The following is a 12,614-nucleotide window of genomic DNA, read 5'->3' as shown; positions in this document are numbered from 1 at the left end:
CATGTGGCCTTATTATATGCATTTATGTAGCTCGTCACTCTCGGTAAATGCCTCTGCTCAGCGACTACATGTAAATGTGTGCAGCGTCTGTTTGGTCTGAGAGCAGACACCGTGGTCGCAGTGTTAGGAATCCTTAACGAGCTAAATGATGACATTAGTCTGATAGCATCTTCCGGTTCCTGGTGAATAATTGATGACTGTGGCAATAAAATTTAGATTGCTCTCTCCTGATATACCCTCAGAAGTCAGGGGTTGACGCACAAGTCATAAATAAAACACTTAAATAAAAAGTAAAGTTTAGGACTTTGAAACACACACAGCCCAAAATGTGAGTTTTAATCTGTCAGGCTGCTTTTGGTGGCTGGTACCGCCGGGCTTTAAAAAAATCCTTTCCTGAAGCATATTACCATATCATTGCATAGTTAAAGTCTTACAAGAACAGCTTGTTTAAATGATACCCTCACCTTAAATTTTAAGGGAGCTGTTCCTTACCTTTGTTTTGGCAGGTGTCCATAATGAAAAGCCTCTCATTGGTTTTAATTACTCAACGCATGCAAGTATGAAATGCTTTCATGGTTTTGTAACCTACTTCAGGCTAAATCTCGCACAAAGCCCAGATTGCATTGCTCTACTTCATCTCCTCCGTCTCTCAGATTACATTTTCGAAGCGCGTTGTCCCACACGGTTTTTTTTGAAGAATGTTCTTGATGACATAAGTAGGTAAATACAGACGTGCGCTTTGGCTAGGCTGTGTTGTGCTGACAAACAGAACCTCGCTGTGTGTTCTGACTACAGGAGGTAGACAGGAAGGAGGAGAGATGGACGGCACTCGGTTTCAGTTAACACTTTAGGAAGCACCTTCAGAAAGGCAAGTGGTTTAATGTGTCAGCCTAGCCACCTGAACACTCCTTGAAGGCCTCAGGTGGCTGTCGGTAAAAGCCTAACTTCTCTCCGAGAGTCATAAATCAAGCGCCTGTTTGTTGCTGATGCACCAGAGCCTGGACGTATTGTGGAAGGAAATGAATGTTTCTCTGCTGTGAAAGCAGTTATTCACTTTCCAGTGTACATACTTAGCAGACTGTGAGGTAAGGAATGATATGCAGAGGTGTCAGCTTTTTGGACTGGTTACGCTTTAAAGAGAAGACCTTCAGAACAGCCTGCTCTGTAAGATGCAAAAGGGAGTGACCTCTTAATCGGCTTTCCTAAACGGTTTAGAACGAAGCCTAACGAACTTGACCTTTAGCTGGGATCAAATGTAGCACCAGGTTGCGGGTGTTTGTTTTCAGAAAGGGGCCTAGGTGACTTCTTTTGAGTCATATTAATGACGCCTTTGTTCTGGAAGCAGAAGTGGAATTTGTTTTCAATACACCAAAAAAACACCTCCATTTATTTCGTAGTCATCATTTAATATGCATTCCTAAATGGAACCCTGGTTTATTATTTTTTTTGTTTTCAAGAAAAAGCCAGTAAGCATCTGAAAGTAAATCCAGGTGAAAGCTTTTAGTTGGACATCCCAAGACCACAAGTCAGTGGGCATTATAAGAGCTTTCTAAATGCTTGGCCCAGCTGAGCACTTCAGTGCGGTTCCATTTTCTCAGCCCCACCCTAAGTGTCTAGCTGTGGTGTCCTGTTCAGAAAACCCCCCAATTAATGTTCACAGAAAAGAAATAAAAATGAACTCTAATATAATTTTTAGCGGCACAAATGCCCCTACTGATTATAAGTATTGCAATCTAAATGTTCTGTCCAGTATTGCAATCTAAATGTTCTGTTTCTTTTTCTGTCTGGAAAAAGAAAATACCTTTTGGTTACCTGGAGCGTTCCTGCAGATCCCAGACCAATGTGTCTGATGATTTATTCTGTGTAACCATTTTTGAGAGGATCATATGAAGTATTCATGAGATAAATATATAATAAGGCCTGCATTGGTCTTTTTAACGAAATAAGCTTTAGCGCTGAGACGCTTCAGCCCTGTACAGCGACTGCGGCTTTACGAAGCGATAGGATGGAACGCCGTCCTGGAGCTGGGTAAAACGAGCCCTAAGATGGAGCCCTCCGTTTCTGTCCCTCAGAACCTGTTTGCGCTGGCCGGCGACGAGGAGCCCGAGGTGAGGAAGAACGTGTGCCGGGCCCTGGTCATGCTGCTGGAAGTCCGAATGGACCGCCTGCTCCCGCACATGCACAACATCATCGAGGTGAGGGGCCCGCGGGGCGGGGAGGGGCGGGGCGAGACGGGGAGAGAGAGGGAGGAACGCGTCTCGGAAGATAAGCGCTGGGGGGGTGGGGAGAGAATCTCCAGCGAAGCGTGAGGATGGCGTGGTGAACAAACACACAGTCTCTCCCCCTGGAGGCGATTGTTTATCCTGCTGCATGTCTCTGACCCCCCCGCCCCCCCCCCCACTGTCTGCCACCATCTCTGCCGAAGGTGATTTTTCAGTACAGCCAAATGGTCCTAAAGCAGCCAGACACAGCCACTCCCAGTTGCAATGAACAGAAACACTGTGAGAAGATGCACAGAGAAAAGGCTTTAAAAACATTCCTGGAATATTGCATAAGACCAAGATGTGCGTTTCAGTCCTTTGTCTGTGGCCAACTTGTGGCGGGTTAGGCGGCGCGTGGCAGCCTTTGCTATATCGCATTAGTGTGACGCACTGGCTGTGGACAGAGTACGCATGGTGTAGAATATCGTCAGAATTTTATGTCTGGCTAATTTAAAATGCGTCTCACATAGAGACTCGAACACATATCTCTTGATAAAACGGTCTTCGTCTGGGAAGTCTGTGAGCGTTACTTTAAGTTTCAGTTTAAAAGCACCACCATGTGGTCAGAGTGTGTGATGCAGCCTCTGATCAAAATGTGCTCATTTTCCTGCTTAAACCTTCTGTTCAGTGCAAATTTCATGTGACAGCACGCTATAGTTCTGTGAAAATAGAATGGCAAAATACATGTATATTTTGGCCATGGATTGTGCACATTTTTATCTATGTTGCAATAAATTCATCTTCACATTTTATGATTTGTAACTAAATTAGTAGATACGGAAGGGTATATTAGTTCTTTGTTACAAATGTCTTAAGATCATATATGCTGGGTATGCCTCAGTACGCATAAGGCTACTGATATTTCAGGCGTTTAAGCGAAGCATATAATTGGTTCTCATACATAGTTAAAGGGACGGCCGGTGGCGTGGTGTAACAAATTGGAATCCGATATCCTTGCTGGCCGAGGTGCCTCGGGCGGAGGCTTTCGGCGGCGGATTTCTCATAGACGTGATTCCTGAGCAGGCTTCAGTCATTTAAAGCAGTTTTAAACCAGAGAGTGTGTAATTGAAACGCGCTCAAAGCTGGCCTCCGCCTGACGGCCTCAGACGCTGCCGCTCTGGTGCAGTTCCTCCTCGCTCTGCTATATTGAAACAGGATGCTGCCCACAAGCACAGCCATTAGATTAAAGGAGCTGGGAAATGATTTCTGGGTTGGGCACATTGCAAATATATTTTTATATGTAGATCGCTCAGATAATGGAATGTAAATTACATCCTTGGGCCAGAAGGCAGTGGCTGTGTAGTTTTTGAATGAGTCTGATGATAAATCAGGGTCTGTGCTGAAGAGCCCCCCTCAGGTTAGGGTTTGTAATTTCCCCGTGTCCCGGTTGTGTCGTGGAGGGGGTGGGGGGGGGGGGGGGGGGGGGGGTGGTCAGCTGTCGTCTGACTGAACTCTGCTTGACCTCTCATTTGCGCAGGTGTATTGTAATGCAGCCGGTGGAGAAAGTGGAATTAGGGCTCCAGGTTGGAGCTGCTGCCTCATAGCTCGCAGCTCTAATTACAGTGGTCGGCTACTCTGCATGCCAGAACAGGGTGTTGAATGCAGAGCAGTTTTATGCAGAGCTGTAACATCTGGGCCTATGAGGTTTTTCAGTGCTTATATTTTTCATGAGCGTTCCTAAAGAGGCCGTGGAAGATGTGGTATAGCCAAAAACAGCCAATAGATATCTTTGGTGCAGTTATAATTGAGCTTAAGTTTCATATTCATAAGTTTTGTGGCGTTGGATAATAGGAAGATCAGAGCAGGAGGCTGAAGGTTAAAATGGTGTGCATTCCCTTACTTGTTCAGTTTAAATATTCTGCAGCGTCTCCCCCAGCGCACAGTATACACATGCAGGCTGCACCAGCGTGTAAAATGTCACTGCCTCTGGTCACGCCCTGCGGTGTGTCCCCCCCCCCCTTCTCTGTGTGTCCCAGTACATGCTGCAGCGCACGCAGGATCAGGACGAGAACGTGGCGCTGGAGGCCTGCGAGTTCTGGCTGACGCTGGCGGAACAGCCCGTGTGCAAGGACGTGCTGTGCGGACACCTCTCCAAGTGAGTACCCCGGGGGGACGCCGCGCCTGTGCCGCGCTTCCTGCTCCGCTCCGGGGCTCTCGTCTGCCTTCAGGTCAGGGCTGAGTTACTTAGCCGAAGCTGACTGGATGGGATATTTAACGATCTCGCACTCCAGACGTCACGCAGCCTCTGGCTGAGAGACGTTGCTGAAACATGGAGGCTTGGGGCGGAGACCATCATCGACCTCTGCTGAAAATCCTGTATTGTTAGTCTAGGGCTGGTCAACACAGTCTGAGAAGCAGCACACTCGGATGTTCCTTGCGTGCTGTTATTTAATAAACCTGTCCAGCAGTGTATGGATACTGAAAAATCCAAGGCTGCTAAAGCTCACCAGCACAGGGCTAAGCACTAGTTTATGCCACCATGTCACGTGTCACCTTAGTTGAGGGTTTTGGGCCATTGTTTTTGTTTTCATTTTTGGCACAAATGCTTGGTTAACTTCTGGTTTGTTCTACTAGTCTAAATTGATAGGAAGGTTATCTTGTGTGTGCTTAATCTTGGCCCCTGTGAATGCGAGTCGCACTTTGGTATTCTGAAGATTGTCACTTTAATCTCAAGACCAAAGGAATGTATTTTAATTAGTCTCCCCATCCCCCCAAAATTGTTTTTATTAATGCTTTTGCTGTTTTATCACATGTTAAATGGTTGTCTGTATGTCATGTTCCAGGTTAATTCCAGTTCTTGTTAACGGGATGAAGTATTCTGAAATCGACATCATTCTTCTCAAGGTAAGATGGCGCCACTTTCCATTTATGTTTTCGTCATTTTTCTGTGCTCTTTTCAACATTCTTGACTAGCAGTGCTAGGCAGTGCAGTTTAAAAAGTTGGCTGCACAGACATAAGGGGGAAGATTTGTTTTCTTGGGTACTTATGGTTTATATGGCTTCAACTACAGAAGTGAAATACAGGAGAAAAGGAGGGGAGGGCCCTATAAAAAACGACCTTTTTGGAGGAGCCGAGGGAGTTGCACGGTCAAGTCAGAGCCAGTTCCCCACAGCGGCAGGAATTGGCCATCTAATCTCCGCTCCTCAGGCAGTCCAGGTGCAGGTCTCGGCTCTCAGAAAGCCGGGATCCATCTCAGGACCTCCTGCCTGTGATCCCTGCGCCGTCCGCCAGCCAGCAGCCACTCGCCATGTCTGACCCTGCCTTTGAAACGTTGATACAGAGCTGTGGCTCATTCAGACACACCATTAAACATTCATCTCATTTTGCCAGGTCTTTAGAAACCTAAAGCCACTTACATGGGGGCTTTTGCAGCCACTGAAGCGCTCTTAAAACACAATGGGGGCAGGCGCATCTCCGCGTGAGCCCGGGCCCAAAACGCAGGGGAAAATCGCTCCTTCCGAGCCGGAGTGTCACCCAAGTTTTCGCAGCTTTAATCTCCAATTTTCTGCCTCTCACGGCCGACTAACCAGCCTGTCATTTTTCCATTCGTATTTTCAGTCATGTTTTCATTTCCCTGCAAGGAGGCTGAGCAGCGGGGTCCGAGCTGCCGATGCCGCGCGGCGACGGCGCGATCAGAGCAGGCCGTGAGAATGCAGGCACCGCAGAGGCCGACTTTACTCTCAGCCCCTTTTAGAGCAGGTGTTGACAAGGCAGGCTCTGGCTACAGCAGAAGCTTTTGGTGCATTTCCGTTTCTGTACCTGCAAGTTTGGAACCACGCTGCTGGCCGCGCTCTAGATTTTGTCCCCATGGAGTCTGATCAGTTTATAGACAGTATGAATCACAGCATTTTTTCTTTTTCATTCTACCCCATGACGGCAGTTGTCCCTTTCAGACCTTCACATATGCTGGCATATTCAGTGACTAGAGATGGGTCACGGTGGGCTCTGTACTTGCAGTTTCGGCAGACCAGGAGAGAATACAGAGGAGTGCAGTTGCAGTCCATGGGGGACAGAAAAAGTCATAAATACCATGTAGATATCAGGATATAAAGAGACAACTGGAGGTCCACTGAATTCTGTCTGGCCCTAAGCACCCCCATAGCACCAGTCCTGAGTGTGTCACACAGAGCCTGAGTCTCTCACAGTTCTGTGGAAGTTCCGCGTGTAACCCGGCTACGTCTCCAGGGCGACGTGGAGGAGGACGAAGCGATCCCGGACAACGAGCAGGACATCCGGCCGCGGTTCCACCGCTCCCGGACGGTGGCCCAGCAGCACGAGGCCGACGGCATCGAGGAGGACGAGGATGACGACGACGACCTGGACGACGACGACACCATCTCTGACTGGAACTTGCGTGAGTGTTTCCACGCAAGCAAGCTAACTGCTCTCTGCAGAGTCTCTGTTACAGCAGTAGTTTTCTGTCTTCAGTTCCTCTGTCCCCAGTCTTCCTCATTGTGCTTCAGGTCTCAAATTTTTCTCAATGTCCACAGGTGTAATGTACAGCACGGCAGCTGTTATTGCTACAGCTGAATAAACAGCAACCAAACTTCCCTTTCAGTTGGTCAGGGCATAAAAAGTAGACCTAATAAATATCTCACCTGACATTCTGCCACACTGATATATCTTCATGTTCAGGTAGATAGTGTGTGCAGGGTTCATATATCACGTCATTAGTCACTTCCTAGTAGGAACACCAGAGAGCGTTTGGTTAAGCATTAATGTCTGTAATTGATGACACTTGGCTTAACGGTTCATGGTTTAATGAATAGTGTACATTGCGGCATGTTGTCTGTTTAGGTTTCACAAGTTAAAATCAAGGGAAGGGTGACTTTCCAGCATTCCCCTGAAATGAGCTTTCTTTTGACACACAAAATGGATGCATAGGGCAGTAAGATAAAAGGATGTTACTGTAACTCTCTGTAACACATAGCTAGCATATGTTGTTGTTGTACAGTGTGGAGTCATGCACCTCTGCCAGTCAGTGGAAGTGCCTGCCCCTCCCACAAGAGTCTGTGCATAGGAAATCTCTTCTGGGATACCGCTTATGATCTGAATTGTGCAACTGGTCATGGTAACTTGGAGAAACCAGTTTTGAGGACATGGTTATTTGTGTAATGCCCTATGAATTATTTTGTTCCTGATTTTGGACTTCGTTTTTATGTTTGTTTCACTGAGACAGAATATACAGGAAAAAGCCAAGAATGCACAGAAATGGGAACAGTAATTCACCAACATGACATAATCTTGTATATGGAAAAAATATATTGCTAATCTAATTAAGAATCTTTTTCTCAAATTCACAGAAAACTGTAAACCACCCTATTCATAGAGGTCATTTGCAGTCTACCCTGCCTTGTACTTAGATGACACTGATTAATTTCAGAGCTTTTGTTTTTTTAACAGTCTCTGCTGCCGCCGGTTAAGGTCACTTTGAGAGCTCGGTGTTAGTTGGTAGCTAGATTGCTAACGACAGCCAAGAGTTATTCATTCTAGCAGCCGAGAGGTCAGCGGCTGCAGTGGTGGCTTTTTCACAGAGGGGAGGGATGGTGACTAGGGGAAGCTCGTTTACAGAATAAATGCCTATACAGTATTTAAGGCTGTTCTTGTATTGAGTAGGGTGCTTCCTTTTGTAATTAAAAAGCCGAGTGTGATGCCTTTTTCTCTCTGTGTTGGAGATTGAAAAGGCCTCACTCCGTCATCGTGTCTAGGTCCGTTCTGTCCCCAGTGCAGATTCTGTTAGGCCCGCGCTACACAGTGAGCAATGATGGAGGGAGTGAGCGAAGGAAGTAGAAGGATCCTCAGAACAAATAGGATTATCCTTTGCTCCTTTTGTGTAGTCACTGTGCATTTTTACTGTCATACTCATCTTAAGAACCTGTTTCAATAGTTCATGTACATAATAGGGTTAAATGTGTTTTAGGTGAATGAAATCTTGATGTAGTGAACTCAATTGTTGTTGAAGATTCCTGTAATGAGTATGAACAATTGAAACAGGTGAACTGAATGGTTTTTGACCCCTGTTCAGGAAGTTCCTACCTTCCAGTTAGCTTAAGGCAGCTGTAAAGTATGAAGTCTTGAAGCATACGTGTTCTTCCAAAGTATAAAAACACTGTGCTTGGATTTTTCTATCCATCTGGAAAATAGTTTAAGACCTGCCGCATACTTTTTACTGCAAAGGGACTATTTGGCAAAACGCAAGTCTTGGATCACATCCTGTGAAACACAGGCATTGCGTTTTTATGTTAAACTCTAGAGTAGCATTTCTGTTCTGCTCTACTGTGTTGGCAAAGCCATGCAAACCGTTATTCTCATACAGCCTTTCAGTCAGAAATGCAGCAGCTGCCATATCTCACAGCAGTCAGTCTGTTAGAGCTTTGTCTGCTCTTTTGTGCACTTGGTTAAACCTGGTGCGAATCTGCTAGAGGGAAATGGATCGATTGATGGGAGGATACCGGTCTGCCGGCTCTCAGCTTTGTGTCTTAGATGAATAGAGGAGGTAAGATAAGGCGTTTGTCTCTCTCCCTCACTCCCTCCCTCCCTCCCTATAGGGAAGTGCTCTGCGGCCGCGCTCGATGTCCTGGCCAACGTTTTCCGGGACGACCTCCTGCTCCACATCCTGCCCCTGCTGAAGGAGCTGCTCTTCCACCCCGAGTGGGTCATCAAGGAGTCGGGCATCCTGGTGCTGGGTGCCATCGCTGAAGGCAGGTAGCAGCCGGGTCACGCACAGGGGCACCGACCACACTGCACAGGGAACTGGGCTCCTACCCAGAGGGTTGTAGGTTCGACTGCAAGATCAATTACCCAAATTGGTTTGAGAAATACAATAACAGTAACAGAAACAGGATGTGTAAAATACAATACACATCTGGTCTCCAGTGGAGGTTGTCACGTACCAAGGTGAGGCTAGGAGTCTTGAAGTTAACTGCTACACAAGCAGCCATTTGCCATTTCACCTCCTTGTGTCCAAAGGTCTGAGAGGCAAACCTATCAACACCTCCAAATTTACATGCGCCTCTTCCCCTGACTGCGGGGAGCCTCCGCGCTGAGCTTTTTTTTCCGCTATTTTAAACTTGATCTGGAAGCCGTCCTGGCGGGTGAATGTTTCAAATTCCAAACCGTGACTGCTATACCAGATGTAGCCTGTATATCACGAATAGCACTGCACCCCTGTTACCCTCCGCAAGCGGCTAGCTTGAAACGAGATCAAGGACGAAGCAGCTGCCGTAGCAGGTAGCGTAGCTCGCGGGCGGACGTGGCCCTGAGTAAGCGTTTCTCTGCAACGCCAGTATTTTTAGAACGGAATGTTGACAAACACAGCGGAGAACAATGCAGCTCGAACAGAACGTGTGCTGCCGTGATTAATGTGTTTTGAGCGCAAAAGCGGCTGCCACCAGGTTTGTTTAACGGATGACTCTTTGCCTCACTGCACGGCCCGCACGGCGGCACGTCTGTGTCTGGCTCAAGGCTGCGGGCCGTGAGTTTAAAAATCTTCCTCAGACAGTTATTGCCCTCAGGAGTTTATTCGGAGTTGTAGTAGAGTCTTGGATGAGCAAACCGAAATTTGCCGGAAGCTACAGGGTGCCCCACGCTGCCCTGCCATTAGCTGTGCTAAGGTGCGGCGCGTCTCGCCCCTCCAGGCTGCATGCAGGGCATGATCCCGTACCTCCCGGAGCTCATCCCCCACCTGGTCCAGTGTCTCTCGGACAAGAAGGCGCTGGTGCGCTCCATCACCTGCTGGACGCTCAGCCGCTACGCACACTGGGTGGTCAGCCAGCCGCCCGACACCTACCTGAAGCCCCTGATGACGGAGCTGCTAAAACGCATCCTGGACAGCAACAAGCGGGTCCAGGAGGCCGCCTGCAGGTAGGGGAGCGAGGTTAGCCGCGCCGAGCTTTCACTGGGGACAGTATGGCCCAGGTTTCATCAAAAAACCATATATATTTCTGTTTATCCAAGGCAGGAGATGTGCCCTTTTGTTTTAAATGAATTATTTTTCATGATGATGCGAGTCAAAGTCAGTTTAATGAAGAAATAATGGAGGTGGACTCAGGAGGTGCTCTTCATTATCTTTGTTGGGGCACATGCTTGCTTCCTGTTATCTTGTTGTTGAAGGTTTTTATGATGAAGGTATGTTAATTTGTGTAAAACACATTTACCACATTAAAGACAAAATGAGCCCAGAAGCTCTTTTTCGGCCACAAAAACTAGTTGGGGTTGGACAGCAGCCTGTTACCGTAAATTGCCCACCAGGGGGAGATGCGCCGTTGCCGAGCGGCCTAGGTGACGGCCTTCCGTGGCATGAGAATCTCGTATGAAATTAAGATTCATTTTCTGTTCACTCGCGATAGCACTTTGCCATGATGACCTAATCCGGGCAGTGTTTTATTTGCACTGTACATGCATTACCTCACCACACAACAGCTTAGTCTAAGCCATTTAATTTTTATGGGCCGGGATGGTATTTGTGAAAACAGACAAGGACCCCCCCCCCCCCCCCCATCTCTCCGGGACTCCTGCATTCACACCGCTAATGATGTTTGAAAAGCCCTTAATGGTCGTGATGGTTTCCAGGGCAGGCCGGCGAGCCCCCTTTTCGTTTGTGTGCGCAGTAACATGTGAAAGCACTTATGAGAAGATGAGATTCTCCTCAAGCTCGCCGAGCCATGAAAGTTTAATGCGGGCCTGATGTCTGGGCCAGCGGGGTCTTTGTCAGGGAAAGTCGGCCCTGCTCCATCGCCTCCTATCATCCTCTCCCACGCCCCTCCCGCCCCCCGAGGGCCAGAGCCTGGACGTCACGCACGCGGCGGGGCGACGGTAACCCGCGGTTATGTTTCGCCTGTTTTTCGTGATGGAGAGGCACAGGTTTAGGGCTTGGAGCTCCTCTTTCTAGGTCTGCGTTTTTTGTCTTGCTTGTTGACTCGCGCCCTGACCTGGATCATTCTGGGGCTTCTGACAGGGAAGCTCATCTACTCTTTGCGTGACATTCTGCATTCCGCAGTTCAGCTGGACTAATGGCCCCGCCGTGGCTTTCTGTGTTGGAGGCCTGGTTTTGTGCGTGGTTTTATGTAATGAACAGTCTCCAAGCCTCTCCATGTCCACATGCCCTGGCAGCTCCCATATCTGCCAGTTCTCCCAAATTCCGCTCTTTGACTGTCAAGTTGTGAGAGGTGTCATTGTTGAGGGCAGCAGGAAAAGTTTCTCATGCAGCTTATTTAACTTATTGCAATGAATGCAGTTTATTGTGATGGATATGTACAGGACATGAATGTTGTCATATGACTTTTAAACTTAAGTAACCCCTGCAGTGGGATCTGTGTATGTATAACTTTCTGCCTGGTTGCGAAATCCACTCCTGTGGCACAAGGGAGACTGTTCGGGACAAATATGATCTAATTAATGGTTATAAAACAGAGATGAGGAGAAGCCAGGGAGGCAGCTGTTTCAGATTGGCCTTTAGCTTTGAGGAAACGTCTGACAGAGAAACATGCGGAGTATGAAACAGTGTAGAATGTGGCGTGCTTTTGTTGTATAAAACGCCTGCGTCTGTCCCCTCCTGTTGCCCGTCAGTGCCTTTGCAACTCTGGAGGAGGAGGCTTGCACTGAGCTGGTGCCCTACCTCGCCTACATCCTGGACACCCTCGTCTTTGCCTTCAGCAAGTACCAGCACAAGAACCTGCTCATCCTATACGACGCCATTGGGACCCTGGCCGACTCCGTCGGGCATCACCTCAACAAACCGGTAACGGCATCACACCGAAGCTCCCTCCGCGTCCGACAGTAGATTAATATAACAGAACGGTGGTGTTTTGCAAAATTCAGAACACATCGCAGAACCCACATTCACGAGGCCGGCCCATGTTTTGTCTGGTGGGAAACGAAGAAATGAGTGAAGTGTTTGGCTGGAGCTGAAGGAGACCTCAATTAAACAATGAGCGTCTTTCACTGACACAGCATACAAACCTGCATAACTTTGCAGTTTTATTGGAAACAGATACTGGATTAAATGAACAATCTAGGAAGCTCTCCCACGAACAGTTTGTGTTTCAGGGTTTGATTAGGTTCAGTGCTGTGTGTACTGATGCTCTCCCCCCATGTTAAAATCCAGACCTAACTCTTGATCGTGGCATCCATTTCAGTTTTGGAGCAAAAAGGATCTTAATGTGGTTACCAGGAAACAACAGAGCATAGAAATACTTGCTATCCATTAGCTAGCAGTTAGTTTTGTTACATTGGTACTGGATACTCAAAAACAATGTGATCAGACTTGAATAAAAAAAAATTATCATATAGGTATCTTGCAAAGGCGAGGAAGTATTTTATATAAAAAACTTGATAAAGTAATGTACATGGCT

The 12,614-nt window shown here is 47.5% G+C and overlaps 1 protein-coding gene across 1 annotated transcript in view; it reads left to right on the top strand.

Annotated features, from left to right (window-relative positions):
* The window catches only part of tnpo1 (transportin 1), a 46,892-nt gene that overhangs the window by 21,262 nt on the left and 13,016 nt on the right, over window positions 1–12,614 (top strand). The window contains exons 7-13 of the mRNA XM_036528196.1: window positions 2,073–2,195; window positions 4,238–4,356; window positions 5,045–5,105; window positions 6,448–6,616; window positions 8,811–8,963; window positions 9,900–10,125; window positions 11,830–12,001. Coding sequence (XP_036384089.1) covers window positions 2,073–2,195; window positions 4,238–4,356; window positions 5,045–5,105; window positions 6,448–6,616; window positions 8,811–8,963; window positions 9,900–10,125; window positions 11,830–12,001 — 1,023 coding nt within the window. The remainder of the gene's footprint in view (window positions 1–2,072; window positions 2,196–4,237; window positions 4,357–5,044; window positions 5,106–6,447; window positions 6,617–8,810; window positions 8,964–9,899; window positions 10,126–11,829; window positions 12,002–12,614) is intronic.

Source organism: Megalops cyprinoides, chromosome 5 (genome assembly GCF_013368585.1).
Source record: "Megalops cyprinoides isolate fMegCyp1 chromosome 5, fMegCyp1.pri, whole genome shotgun sequence".
In the NCBI taxonomy this organism is placed as follows: domain Eukaryota; kingdom Metazoa; phylum Chordata; class Actinopteri; order Elopiformes; family Megalopidae; genus Megalops; species Megalops cyprinoides.
This window is presented reverse-complemented; position numbering and strand designations above follow the sequence as displayed.